General features: G+C 57.9%; 6 protein-coding genes across 6 annotated transcripts; 2 read left to right on the top strand and 4 right to left on the bottom strand.

Moving 5' to 3' along the window:
* Window positions 1-226: 226 nt before the first annotated feature.
* GGTG_04953 (hypothetical protein) lies at window positions 227-2,723 on the bottom strand (the record flags this gene model as incomplete). The annotated part of the gene is made up of 8 exons (XM_009222751.1): window positions 227-410; window positions 497-678; window positions 923-1,404; window positions 1,530-1,610; window positions 1,956-2,166; window positions 2,240-2,262; window positions 2,420-2,533; window positions 2,603-2,723. 8 exons carry the CDS (start codon window positions 2,721-2,723, stop codon window positions 227-229), a joined length of 1,398 nt encoding a protein of 465 aa, XP_009221015.1.
* A 525-nt stretch (window positions 2,724-3,248) lies between these two features.
* Window positions 3,249-4,754, bottom strand: GGTG_04952 (hypothetical protein; the record flags this gene model as incomplete). The annotated part of the gene is made up of 2 exons (XM_009222750.1): window positions 3,249-4,585; window positions 4,661-4,754. The coding sequence occupies 2 exons, from the start codon at window positions 4,752-4,754 to the stop codon at window positions 3,249-3,251; spliced, it is 1,431 nt and encodes a 476-aa protein (XP_009221014.1).
* A 389-nt stretch (window positions 4,755-5,143) lies between these two features.
* GGTG_04951 (hypothetical protein) lies at window positions 5,144-6,574 on the top strand (the record flags this gene model as incomplete). Its single annotated transcript, XM_009222749.1, has 4 exons — window positions 5,144-5,909; window positions 6,135-6,149; window positions 6,304-6,351; window positions 6,483-6,574. 4 exons carry the CDS (start codon window positions 5,144-5,146, stop codon window positions 6,572-6,574), a joined length of 921 nt encoding a protein of 306 aa, XP_009221013.1.
* Window positions 6,575-7,117: 543 nt separating this feature from the next.
* GGTG_04950 (hypothetical protein) lies at window positions 7,118-10,337 on the bottom strand (the record flags this gene model as incomplete). Its single annotated transcript, XM_009222748.1, has 4 exons — window positions 7,118-7,354; window positions 7,449-7,583; window positions 7,661-7,867; window positions 9,729-10,337. 4 exons carry the CDS (start codon window positions 10,335-10,337, stop codon window positions 7,118-7,120), a joined length of 1,188 nt encoding a protein of 395 aa, XP_009221012.1.
* Window positions 10,338-10,815: 478 nt separating this feature from the next.
* Window positions 10,816-11,127, bottom strand: GGTG_04949 (hypothetical protein; the record flags this gene model as incomplete). The annotated part of the gene is made up of 1 exon (XM_009222747.1): window positions 10,816-11,127. The coding sequence occupies one exon, from the start codon at window positions 11,125-11,127 to the stop codon at window positions 10,816-10,818; it is 312 nt and encodes a 103-aa protein (XP_009221011.1).
* A 482-nt stretch (window positions 11,128-11,609) lies between these two features.
* On the top strand, window positions 11,610-12,282 carry GGTG_04948 (hypothetical protein; the record flags this gene model as incomplete). Its single annotated transcript, XM_009222746.1, has 1 exon — window positions 11,610-12,282. The coding sequence occupies one exon, from the start codon at window positions 11,610-11,612 to the stop codon at window positions 12,186-12,188; it is 579 nt and encodes a 192-aa protein (XP_009221010.1). The 3' UTR covers window positions 12,189-12,282.
* Window positions 12,283-12,335: the final 53 nt, after the last annotated feature.

The following is a 12,335-nucleotide window of genomic DNA, read 5'->3' as shown; positions in this document are numbered from 1 at the left end:
CCCAACATGTTGTTCTACCAGGGGTGGCACCCGTCGCCGGCGTCAAGACTCAAGGCAACAGTCTCTTGCGGCGCCAGTAGAAATCCCCGCCAACAGCTGGCAGGGAAGCAGCCACAAGGCATCCTGCCACGCAGAGGCCCATCTCGAAAAATGTAGGCCTCGGAAAGCTCCACAGCCGGCGTCTCGGTCTCGCCGAGGACGGTGCCATTGGACGTCTCCAGGTGGCCTAGCCCTTGGCCTCAAGCGCCAAGTGGACGACTCGTTCCACCGTGCCCTGAATGTCCAGACTGCGCCTAGCTTCACCAACCAATCCCACCCACTCCTTCATCTTGTTTCCAGCAGTTGACCTCACATTCCGAATATTGGCGATGGTCAATAATATTCCGACTGGCCGGGAAGCGTCACCTTGGCTAGAACGTAGAGCATCGTGAATCCTAAAGCTTATACGTCCCCAGGAAAGCTACGCCGTCATTTTAGGGCCTCGGGCGGTGCATACCATGGCGAACCTCCGGCTTTTCTGCTGTCCCCTTCTGACGAGGCGAGGCCAAAGTTGAGAAGGACGGCACCGCGGGCAGTGGAATAGGCAATATTTGCCGGCTTGATGTTATTGTGACAGATGCCTTGGCCTTGAAGATACTGGAGGGCGGAGGAGAGGCCCCTGAGGATGACACCGGCGTCCTGGGCGGTAAAGGGAGAATTGTTACCCCGATTGAGGGAATTGGGGAGTAGCTCGAGGTACAAAGCGAACAGTCAGCCATCGAAAGCTTCGAGGGACATAATGTTGGTCTTATAAAGGCGGTGGACTCATCAGTAACGCCGTATTAGCAGAAAAAAATGAAGATATATTGCTGGCGGGGTCGTAGTATATCTTAGCGCGGAGGTAGTAGGGTATAAGCCTGGAACGGCCAGCAGGGTTCGGGACCGGAGGATCGTGGAAGGGGATGCAGAGGGTGAAGTCGACGTCGTGCGGGTGCTGCACAACGCCGACCACGCCCCAGGAGCCGACGCTTTCGGGAAGGCGGACGACAGCGGGGGAAGCCTTGCCCTCCAGGCAGATGGCCGCGGCGAGAATGAGCCGGGCGTTGGGCAGTGAAGCGAGCGACGCGGCCTCGAACGCTCGGATTATCTCGCCCGCCTCCAGGGCGGCAGGGGTCATCGGGGAACCAAATGGCTGAGGCGCGTCCTCGGCTGCCCTCGCCGCCCCATCTCCAAACTCGGCGATGTGCTGGTCCACGCGTCGACGGAACTCTTCCTGGTCGCTGAAAGGCTGCGTGGACTGGGTGTTTATTTCGGGTCCTTGAAAGCGATCCCGGATGGAAAGACGAGGGGCTCCCCGCATCGCCAAGCGCCGGACGGACCGGCCCACAACGCCGCTTTGCTTAGTCGGGTGTTTCCAGCCATGAGCTAAAGGCTAAGGTCAATAAGGGCATGTGCCACGAGGGGCGGATCCGGCGGGGACACGAGGGGTACCCGTTTGTAAACCAACCACAGTGCAATGTTGCCGATGTGTTTTCACATGGGGAAAGTACTGTGGAATCTCTGCACCGGCAGGCCGACAAAATCGCCAAGCAGGGCGACCGCAGCCCGGAAGCGCGGCGGCGCGAGTTGGACTGCAGGTTGGGCGCATTTCGCTTGGGAAGATGGCTCGACGCGGAAAAGTTGGTTAGGGGTCGAATTTAATTTAACGCCCACGTGCCCGCGAGGTTAGAGTTTGTGTTGGGCGATGCCATGACCATCTGCGATGTAAACAGGCGTTCTGGGCAGGCATTTTTGCGGCCATTGAACCATGACATGATGCAACTACCTAGCTAGCTGTGCTGGTACCTAAGCGCCGCCCCAACCAACCAAAGTCGGTTTACGTCGAGTTACCGCTTGTTTCCAGGGCCGACTGTGCTAGAGGGCCGGGATAATAATAAAACGTCGGCCATGGCAAGTCGGGCCTGGCAGTTCCTTACAAGTGGTAGTCTTGGGCACCAGCCGTAGTCGGACTGCTGCATGAGAGCTTGAGCCGACAGCGCCTTTGGCGAGACCTAGCAGTTCGGGGGCCAGGTTGGTGGCGCCGTAGGTGCTGCAGACGGGGTGGATGTAGTGTTGTGCTTGGTATTCTTGGCTTCCAACAAATCCAGCGGCGCGCTTGGCGGCCAAGAGGATAACGCGGAACTTGATCTAGTGTCCGCCAGGCAGCGAGACGGACGTCTGGGTGCCATGTAGTACAGAGTCTGATCGGAAGATCCTTTACCAGCCCAGGCCGCGAGTTCTGATCTGCATATCCAACAGGCACGAGGCTTAAGTATTTGTTTTGGGCGCGTGGTATTTCGAAGCCTCTGGAGCGCCGTGCCCGGACACGCGGCGTTGCGCAGGATGGTTGATCGGGGTAAAACTGCCGAGGTAAGAAAAAAAAACCGTGGCATGTACGTACGTGCCCGCTTGGGCGTAACCTCGCAAAGCAGTATCTGTTTGGGGCGCGGGGCAATGCGGCGGTCGAACTTGTCCGGGGGATCTTTGTCGCGTGGTGGCGGGAGGCGCTTAGGCGCTCATCGAAACGATTTTGGGAAAATGTTACGTCGGCCAATAGGCGGTTAGCATTACCGAGTCGTCGAACGAAGCTGTGTGAAGCGAGGGGGAGTCAACAGGGCGCGCATTCGCCGCGGTTGTGCTACGGGCCGAGCCATAAAAACTTCGGCAGAGGACAGGCCGGTGGCTAACAGGCGAAGCGAGTTCATATTGGTGGTATCGCCCTAGGTAAGGCTAAATAGGTTCGACGACATCAACGCGCGCCTTTGGCCCACATCGCGCACGGGCTGCGGCTCCGCTGCGGCAGTACCCGCCACCCCGCGAGGTGGGCACTGCTGGCTGCCCCGCCAACGCTAATTGCGCAAATACAGCCCAAAAGCACCGAACGGGAATCAACCACAGCACAAAACGTCAGTCGAACAGGGAAATCAGCCATCGGCGGCTCACACAAAAAAGCAGAAGCGACAAATAAGAGCGAAATTAATTATTTATTGATACCATGTTCTGTGCGCAGGGAAAAACCCTTGGGTTGTGCTTAGGGAGGAAACCCCTGCGCTCGCGACCCGGCGCCGGGCCGGTGTTGAACCGCCGGCTCCAAAAAAAACCCCCCAAAACCCAAAAACCCAAAAACCCAAAAACCAAAAACCAAAACAAAAACAAAAAACAAAAACAAATAGAAACCGACCGCGATCACCAAAGCGGGACGAACCGCCCCTTCTTACGCCATTAGCCCGCTACTCGCCGCACAGTCCTTTCTTTGCCGCGTCGAGGCACCTGCTGTGGTAAGTGTCGGCGCAGCGTCTAAGTGCGACCAGATTGTCGCCGCGCAGGTAGCTCGCCGCAGAGTTGCAGCGGTCCTCGCCTCCATGCGCGCTTTGCCACGGCCACCAGGTACGAGCCGAGGCGCTGAGGCACACGGTCATCTCCGTCATCTGCTTGCGCAGGCACTTCTGTAGCGCCTCGTTGATTCTCCTGATGCCCAGGCGCGGCCGCCTCCCGTTCTTGTCCGCGCAAAATCTGCCGGAAAGCGTGCCTTGGAGCTCCCGGATCTTGCCATGGTACCACTTTGCCGCCGTGCACATCACCACTCCGCGTGCCCCCTTGTCTTGAGCCTCCTCCTTGTCTCGGACCAGAGCCTCGAGTTGGTTTTTTGCTTCGCTCGACTCGCGGCCCTGGGCCTCGTTGACCCGTTTACCCCCGTCCTGCACCAGCTCGCGGCGGCGGCCCAGCTCCTTGTACTGGGCGAGCTCGTCTTGGACGAGCTCGTCTTGACACACGAGGCCCATCAGTTGCGTGTGATGGTGTTCGACGCCCGCAATAGCGGCCTCTAGTCCGTCCAGTTTGCCGAGCAGCGTGCCCACCTCGATCGAGAGCATCTCGGCGTGGTAGCGCAGATTCCGAAGGACTGTGACGGCCAGGTCGTCTTGTTCTCCGCCCGACCTGCGCGCCAGGACGCCCAGCTCATACGACTCCTGCGCAACTGAAAGCCGATGGTTGTAGAGGTCCAGCGCTTGGGTGTCCAGCGCTGCTGCGCTTTTGATATAGGCCCCGAGGCTCCGCCAATGCCAGATCGAAGACCAAGTCCACGTAAAGCTCGCAAAAGCCATTGCAGCTAGATCGCTGGTCATCTGCTGGCTGTCGAGGTGCCCGACAGAAAGAATTCCCAAATCGGCCGCCGATGGAAACTGGGTCGGTTTCGCGCTGGATGTTTTGTACCGGCCAACAGTGAAGGGGTTGGAAGGGATGAAGGCGTCAACACCAGGCCCAAGCTCGCTCCAAAGCGCCCTCGCCATCGCCGTAATCCAAGCCCACGGCCTGAACCATGTCCATATCACCCAGAGCATCAAGCAGGAAATCGCTATGTCGACGAGGCGGCTGAGAAAACGCTCGAGGACAAAGCGGATGGGCTTCGTGATGAAGGACAAGAGGCATAGCAGCGGTCCCTTGAGCAATTGCCAGGCCTTTCTGAGAAACGCAAGCTGGTTGCTGGCGCGCGTGGCCAGGTTCTCGACCAGACTGGCAGCATGATCGTCAAGCCAAACGGGCCAGTCGGGGTCGGGATGCGCTTCCTCTGTTTGCCCAAAGGTCAGCCTGACTCCACGAGAAAGCTTGCGATGGCCAGCCCCGGCATCGAGCAAACACTTACCGTTGATTCTCGCCTCTGCTTCTTCCTGGCCAGCGAATTCGTTGGCCCTCCTTCTCACCCCGTCAGAGTAGTTTGGCGGTCCGGTCGCACTCATTCCGGATATTTAGCAGCAGCGGAAACAGGGAATAGCTGCGAACCTGGTGTAGTTCGGGTAATGTTTTTAGTTGTGAGCGTGAAGCCCACCCAAGTCGTTTGTTCTCCTGGTGGTATGGGAAGTGCCCCACAAAAGCAACTGCTCCGCCAATCCCAACCACCATATACAAGTGCCGAAACGAGCGTGGTCTCGTCACTCAAAAAAGCCAACAGCCAGGGGCCAGCACGACCTGTCGCTTATCTTGGCCGCAGCAGCCGCTTTCTCTGCCGACCGACCGCTCTCTCTGCCGACCGACCGCCGCCGCCCTAGAGACCACCCTTGACCGCAGCCGCCCACCCCCACGCTTGCTTGGGCGTCTGCCTCGCGCTGCCTTGCCGCTGGCTTCGACAATGGACGGTAGGTTCTCCCCCTCTGCAAACTACGAGTTCGCCGGCTGGCGCTGGAACGCGGCCAAGCTCGGCCCTGAACAAGAAAGTCCCTTTAAAGAACTGTATCAACAGTACAACACGGTTCCCTGCAACATCCAATCCAAGCGTGCCTTTTACTACGATGTTTCCTCCATCGCCGACCAAGCAGACGACCTCGAAGACTTCCATCGCAGGCTGGCTGTCCGGAGTAACCAGCGGCTGCAGGAGCTGCGGGAGATTCGGGAGGGTATCATCAGACATGCGCCGCACCCTCTCAGCCGCGGGCATGACGATCCGGTCCACACAGCTTTTATAAGCTTGTGCGGCAACATGTCCTTCGAGAACCTGCTCCTTTACGTAAACGCGCATTACGGCTCGGGCGTCTACGGGCCTGACTTTATAAAAGGCATTGATCCCCGAATTTACCCGCCGCCGCCGCCGCCCCCTTGCCGTGACCCATTCGACCTTTACGACCCAAGCTTGTGGGCGACGGCAACGCGTTCAAGCAACCGTGTAGACAGCCACCATCGGCCCCGGGCTCTAGCGCGGGAGGTGTTAGACGAGCTTCCCGGCATGGCCTCCCTTCCGGCGTTACCTCACGACATGACCTCCCTTCCGGCGTTATCTCACGACATGGCCTCGCCTCACGACATGGCCTCGCCCCACGACATGGCCTCGCCCCACGACATGGCCTTGCCTCACGATATGGCCCCGCCTCACGACACGTCGGAAAACCCTCCAAAGACTGGTTACTTTACTAATAAGAACTTGGGTCGACAGGAAATGCCATTGCCCAGGCATAGCGGCAGCGGCAGCGCTATAGGGTCTGCGTGGGGGCCAGGAATGGCAGCTGAGAAGCATGCGAAAGAAGAGCATTGCAGAAAAAGACCGCGCTCACCGTTGATATCCAGCGGCGACGAGCCAAGTTGCAAATGCTAGAGGATGGCTTGATTGTATCTATATTCCTCCACAGCAGGCTCAAGTGCCTGTAGGCGACGCAAAAGTCGAATTCGTGCCCAGTTCTTTGCTGCCATCCCCCCTTTCTGTTCATATGCGCCGAGATCCCTGTGATTTCTCTCCCTTCCTATTTTGTTTCCGGCCTTTCTCGTTATCATTTTTTAACGCACCGGATATTACCGTAGTGTTTCCGTCCGATACCCACAATAGAACGACGGGAGCTTCCGGCCCAGGTACGGCGACAACGACCCCCGAGGCCCCGCCGCGGCGGCCCAGAACTCTCCCGGCTCTTCTTCCCCAGGCAGCGTTTGACAAAATGCACAAGCAAAATAACAGGATTTTGAGCTACCTCTTTCCTCCAAAGTTCGTTTCTCTAAAAACCGGCCGCCACCACCCGTTCCCAACCTTCAGCTTCGCCCGGTCGTCTATGCCGATAAAAGGAACCAAAGTGGCTAGCTTGTAAAGCTTGGCGACCATGAAATGCTTGCAGGCGCTAATGATACAACGCCTACCACCAAGGCACGCAAACGTCATTGCTTTTGGGCTATCGGGATAGTCCCGAGATGGCATTAGCTTGTGGTCCTCGAGATGTGGGAGTGGGTTTCGCACAACGAGGGGCTAAAGTCGCACGGAGTGTTGATATAAAAAACATCGAAAGGAAAAAAACAAGGCAATGGCCGAGAATTAGGGCAGGAATGTACGTGGCCGATGGCGGAGCCACTTGTAATACCTAAATGTATCAATTGGCTCGTTGTTTTTCTTGTATGTTCCCCCCTTGTCGTTCCTTTTTTATTCGCACCGCTGCGTGTTTCCTTTAACCAGCATTTCAAAATGGCCAAGTCGTTGTCCTCCTTGGGCCTAAACAAGCCAATGTAGGGATTGTATCTGTCCGAGATGGTGCTCGTATCCGATTTGTTGGACACGCGGCGTGTGCCTTCGTGACTCTGGCCGGCTTTTGAGGGCTGGCGCCGGCAAGACCCTGGGACTACAGCCCGGGAATTAGGCAGGGGCCGGGAGATTGATAGGCCTGTGACGCTTGGTCGGAGACCCGTACCGGGAAGCAGCAATCCGAGAAACTAGCATCGGAGTCTTCAGGCCCGCGAAAAGATCGTGGGCAATGACCTCTTCGGGCTTGACAAGACAGCCGTCCAGATCCCAGCGCAGATACCGCCTCAGGAAGTCGAGTGACTTTGGAGATGTATCTCGCTCGCCATCGCCGTCGCACGGGTTCAGGAGCTATGCGGCGCGAACCTTGTCCACCTCGCTCTTCTGCAACGAAAAAGTCTGATAAACCCACCCATCGTAGCGCAAGGGACTTCGTTTCGGCTACCGACGTATCGACATTGCAAAAGGGGAAGATCCATATCTCCTTGATTATCTGGCGGGTCAGCTCCTTGACGCCGTTATCAGGATCCTGCGCGACCCACCGAGGCCCTGAGAGATCCTGCTGCGTAACCTCCGGCCGCTTTGTCGCACGTCCGGGGCTTGTCGATGATCCCGGGCGGCCTAAAATTCAACCAGCTGGAGCCGTATGGACATAACCTGGAGGTTGGATCGGCCGCAGGAGCTGTCGGCCTTGATACCCTCCCTTTCTGTAAGCAGTGGCCCGCTCTTCTTGCGCTTGTTGCGTTTTGGTCCAGGGGGGCTCGCGCGTGAGGCGACGCGGGTATAGGGAACGTGCTGGGCCGTAATAGGAGGCGGGGAACGGTTATGTGCGTAAGCGCAGTTCGGCGAGGCCCAGAAAAGCCACTGTAATAGGAGATGCCAGTTAATGTTAGTAGGAGGAAACGAACACCCCGAAAACAAAAGGTCGGCGGAGTTGGCGGCTTCGAGCATCCCGCCCTGCCCACTTGCCTGCTTATCGCCCATGGCCAAGTTGCCCATCGCTCTTGTGCCCCTGGTGCTCCAAGGGTCAAGGGCTTTGTGTCGCGGGTCGATAGCGTTGGTCGGGGATGGATTGGGGCGGCGCGGTCATGGCCTGGCAGGTTGAAAAGCAACCAGGCTGCAGCTCCTCGGAGGGCGATAATCGTCGCCGCTTCGGCTGCCAGGCACCAGCCAGGCACATTCTTGCCCTTCGTGTCGCAGTCGACGACCATTGGCCGCCTCGACCTTGTTTCGCACAAGCGCTAGCCTCCACGCCTTATCGGCTTGCCTAGCTTGCCTCCATGTCAAGCAAACGACGGCTGGGCCGCTCGAAGATGGTGCGGCGGGACTTGGAAAGGTCGGCTTTGGGTTGCCATCGGCCAAGGCTCGTGGTTCGCTCGGTTGGAGGGCGGGCCGCTCGGGCGGCGGCACCGGTCGGCGAATGACCAAGACTGTTAATGGCGGCCGTTGCTTGATCAAAGGAAGCGGTGGTTGCGGACTTTGGAGGGGAGGCGGGCTCGGATGCTGGGCCGACGCGCGGGTGGTGAGCGATGCGCTTTGTCGCCAGCGCAGCTTCATCGGGGCGGGGCCGATCGAGCTGGAGACAATCGCGGCAGTTCAGCCCACACAGTTTTGTCCGAGTCGGCGCCTTGCGTATCGGCAGTCAAGCTGCAGTTAGGTATCTTGGAGCGAGCGTAACCTCTGCTTGTCGTCAATATGCATGCCGATGCAATAGGCGTGCATCCATCGCCAGTTAGTTCACCGCGTAAGCTGCTTGTCTGTCCTACCTAGTGCTGCATCTTGTACTACAAAGCCGAGGGCTTGGTAATATCCCACTCGTTGGTGCCCATTCCTTGGCGGCCCACCCCGTTCGTCCTTGCCCGGGCCCTTTATTTTCTTTTCGACGTACGATGGCTTTCTCCGCAACGTTCATTATCCTTATAAACTGCTCCAGGAACGAAATAAATTTATCTCATTAACTTTTCATTATGTTTTGAAATCCTACAGAGGGGGGCAAGATTAGTTTAGAATATGTGTTTATAAAACGCCAATCTTTGAGCCCATTGCTGTGAATCCGTTGTATTTGTTTAACTACACCTAAAACATACAAAGGAAAAGAAGAAGAAAAAGCCACAAGAAGGGGTTAAAAGAAGGAGTCAAGAAGGATTAAAGAGAAGGAAAAGAGAGAGAAAGTAAGGAGAGAAGGAAATGAGAGAGCTGCATAGAAATAAGAGGTATGCAAATAAATGGGGGTTCCGAGCAGCACAGGCTACACCCAGCTCATCAACCACTTTTATCGGAATGCTCGGTGGGCATGCTTGACGAGCACCTCGGGTACCGGGTCCAGGACGGACTTGAAGCACTACAGCACCTCGTACGCCGCCAGCTTGGCGGTACAGTCGACCCTGCTGCAGCGCGCATGCGCAATGGAGAGGCTTCGGATTCAATTTTGTCAGGGATGAAATGCGACGGCAAAAACAGGAGAAAAAAAATAGCAAGGCGAATACAACTAAGTAAGCCCCGAACCACAAGAGCCCGCTCAAGGTATTAACCTAAGCCAAGTGCTCGCGGCGGGGGGGGGGGGGGGCATCAAAAGGAGTTTAATGGCTAGGAGCCGCACGGGTAGGAAAAAAAACTAGAATGGCATTGTCGGGGCTGCTGTAAAGCTCGGCGAGGTCACTATCGACGAGAGGTTCCACCAAGGCGCAGAGTTGAGCGGCCACGTAGCGTGTTTGGTTGCCAGTACCCGGGCGATCGAAGGGTCGAAGCCGTTGACGGGAACAACCAACCAGGTGTTGGCATGGCCAGCCTGCTTGCCTACAACGGCGTTCATCAGCCCCATGGCGACCGCCGCGATGTTTTGCGTCTCCTCTTTGTCCACGAGGACCTGGCTGCGTTTGGCGTCGCCGAAGCGGTTTTTCTCGAACGCGCGCGTGGTCGGCCCGAAGCACAGCGAAAACTCGGCGAGCTCTCGGGGCGTCGGCTCGCGCACGAGGCCGAACGGCTGCCGGACGCCGGACAGCATCGAAAGGGGCAGGCACAAAAGGTATTGGTTCGCCTGCCCGGCTTCGTCCCGCAGGCCCACCGAATTAATTCGTCGCAAAATGTAGGCAAGCGTCTCCAGCGCGGCCGGGAAGGTCAAGTCGCCCGGCTTGACCTGGTTGTTGATACGCCGATGACATATGCCGGCGATTGTTTGGTTTACTTGGTGGAATATGCTCGAAAACATCACATCCTCTCTCTGCCGCGCGTGAGCTTCGGCCTCGTTAGCGATTGCGTACTGCAAGGCGCGCCCGGCGTGTGAATCATTCAGTTCAGGGCTTATCGCAAAGCTGGACGAGCCTGCCGCGCCCATAAGGGAGGGGCCCAGGACGACCTCGGCAGGGCCCGGGCCGGCCTGCGAAATGTCCCGCCATGGACCGTGGGTGGGAGCGACCTGGTGATCGCTGCCTGCGTACGCGTATGCTGCGTGAGGCGTACTTGGACGACCGACAGGCTTCTGGTAACGAGGCGGCTGCCGCACAGTGGTGGAGGGATGGGAAAGGCGCAGCAAAAAAGGATCTCGAAATCGGCCTCGCCGAAAAGAGGGAGTGCCGGATGCCAATGAGCGTGCGGGAAGGTGGCGCTTTTTAGGGGAGCGAGCTTTGGACCCTGAGCACCGTGCTGGTAGTGTTGAGCAGCAGCGGGTCCGGCTTGCGTCCCTAGAGGCATCGCCCATGGTCCTCTCAGGCGAACATGGTACTGTAGGACGGCTGTATGGCCTCTACCTGCGGCGCCAGCCGGCTAGATGGCGGCCGTCTTGCTGGAGCTCGTTTCGTGGCTGCCTTTGGCGGTCATGGTGTTGCCGAATGTGGCGACTGGTTGTGTTCTGCCGTGACGAGTTTGGCGACATCTATGCCGGCCCTGGGATCGTACGTCACTGTGTAGGTCATGCCAACGGTCCTTACGGTGTCATGGTTGTCGTGAACCTCTCGATCCTCGGTCTCGGGCTTGACATGACTGAGGGCGCGGGGGCGGTTCAAGGGCGTGGCAGGTGACAGGGGGTGATACTGGTGGCGTTGCTGAGGCCGGCCTTGCACGCGCCTTGCCTGTGGCAGACAGGCCAGTGGAGTCTCCCCTGGCGCTTGCGTGCTGGGGGGATTCATCTTCTCGCTAGAAATTAAAAACTTGAGGGAGTGCTTTTCGGCGGGCCTATCCGCCTACTTTAAGACCAGCCCAGCCAGCGTTTGGAAAACGGGTCTATTTAGCTGAAGGGTAGACGAGTTTTGGATGGGCACCCAGCTTTACCAGGCATGATACTGTAAACGAAGGCCCAGGCAAGGAGTGCAGGAGTTGCAGAGCGCCTGCTTGCTGCGTTAGAATCCTAAGCACCGTGGCGATGCCAAAAGGCCATTGGCCCGGCGTAGCTGGCGACTCTCGGTGACTGTGGCCCGGATCGGTGACAGTGACAGGGGGAGGCCAGATGCATAGCCCTCAGCTGGATGCAAAGGTGAGCGGACCTAGCGTCCATGGGAGCGAGAAATGGTTAGCTTGCCTACAAATAGTCCTGCCGCTGGGCCTCTTGAGCCGAGCCAGTTTTACTCCTACAACAACACGAACACACCAAGCATCATCTATCCATACCACAATGTTCAACCCCATCACGTTCGGCCTTTTCGGCGTCGTGATCATCTCATATTTGCTATTCAGCTTCCTCTCTGTCGACTCAAACCAAGGTCCTCCCCGCGGATCCAGCCAAGATGGCCGCCGCGACAAACCAGAAATCCCGAAAGTCGCCGCCGGCGAAAAGATCTTCGTGGCGGCGCTATGCGAAACGTTCTACGACCAGGTCGACTACCTAGGCCGTCACCAGAGGCCTTATCCGACCTTCTATCAGTTCATCGAATTTCCCGACGACCTGGCCAACAAGCCCAAGGCCAGGTATGAAGAGGAAGTCGTCAAATTCCTGAGCGCGGTGATGCACGAGAACGACCTGGTGCATGACTTGAGCTTCGACGCCTGGCTTAGGGGACCAAAGAAGATGCCGATTGGGGCCAAGGGGCGCCTCCAGTGCAGGATGGCCGCGCACCTCATCTACACCAGAGCGCGCGGACTGTACCACGACTACTTTCTCAGCCCGGGGAAGAACGAGCTTAGGAGCAGGTACTACATTGAGGGGATTTGTGATCAGGTCGCAGTGTCCAGCAGGTACCCCAAGGAGGACTAGGTAGCAAGGGTAAAGCTCTTGCGGCGTTCTCGTCCGGCCAGCGAACGGTTCGGGTTGTACGGTTGGAGGGGGAGGAGGAGGAGGAGGAGGAGGAGGAGGAGGAGGAGGAGGAGGAGGAGGAGGAGGAGGAGGAGGAGGGAGGGAGGC

This window comes from Gaeumannomyces tritici, assembly GCF_000145635.1.
Source record: "Gaeumannomyces tritici R3-111a-1 unplaced genomic scaffold supercont2.2, whole genome shotgun sequence".
NCBI lineage: Eukaryota > Fungi > Ascomycota > Sordariomycetes > Magnaporthales > Magnaporthaceae > Gaeumannomyces > Gaeumannomyces tritici.
Note: the sequence above shows the minus strand (reverse complement) of the source record. Positions and strands in the feature narration are given on the sequence as shown.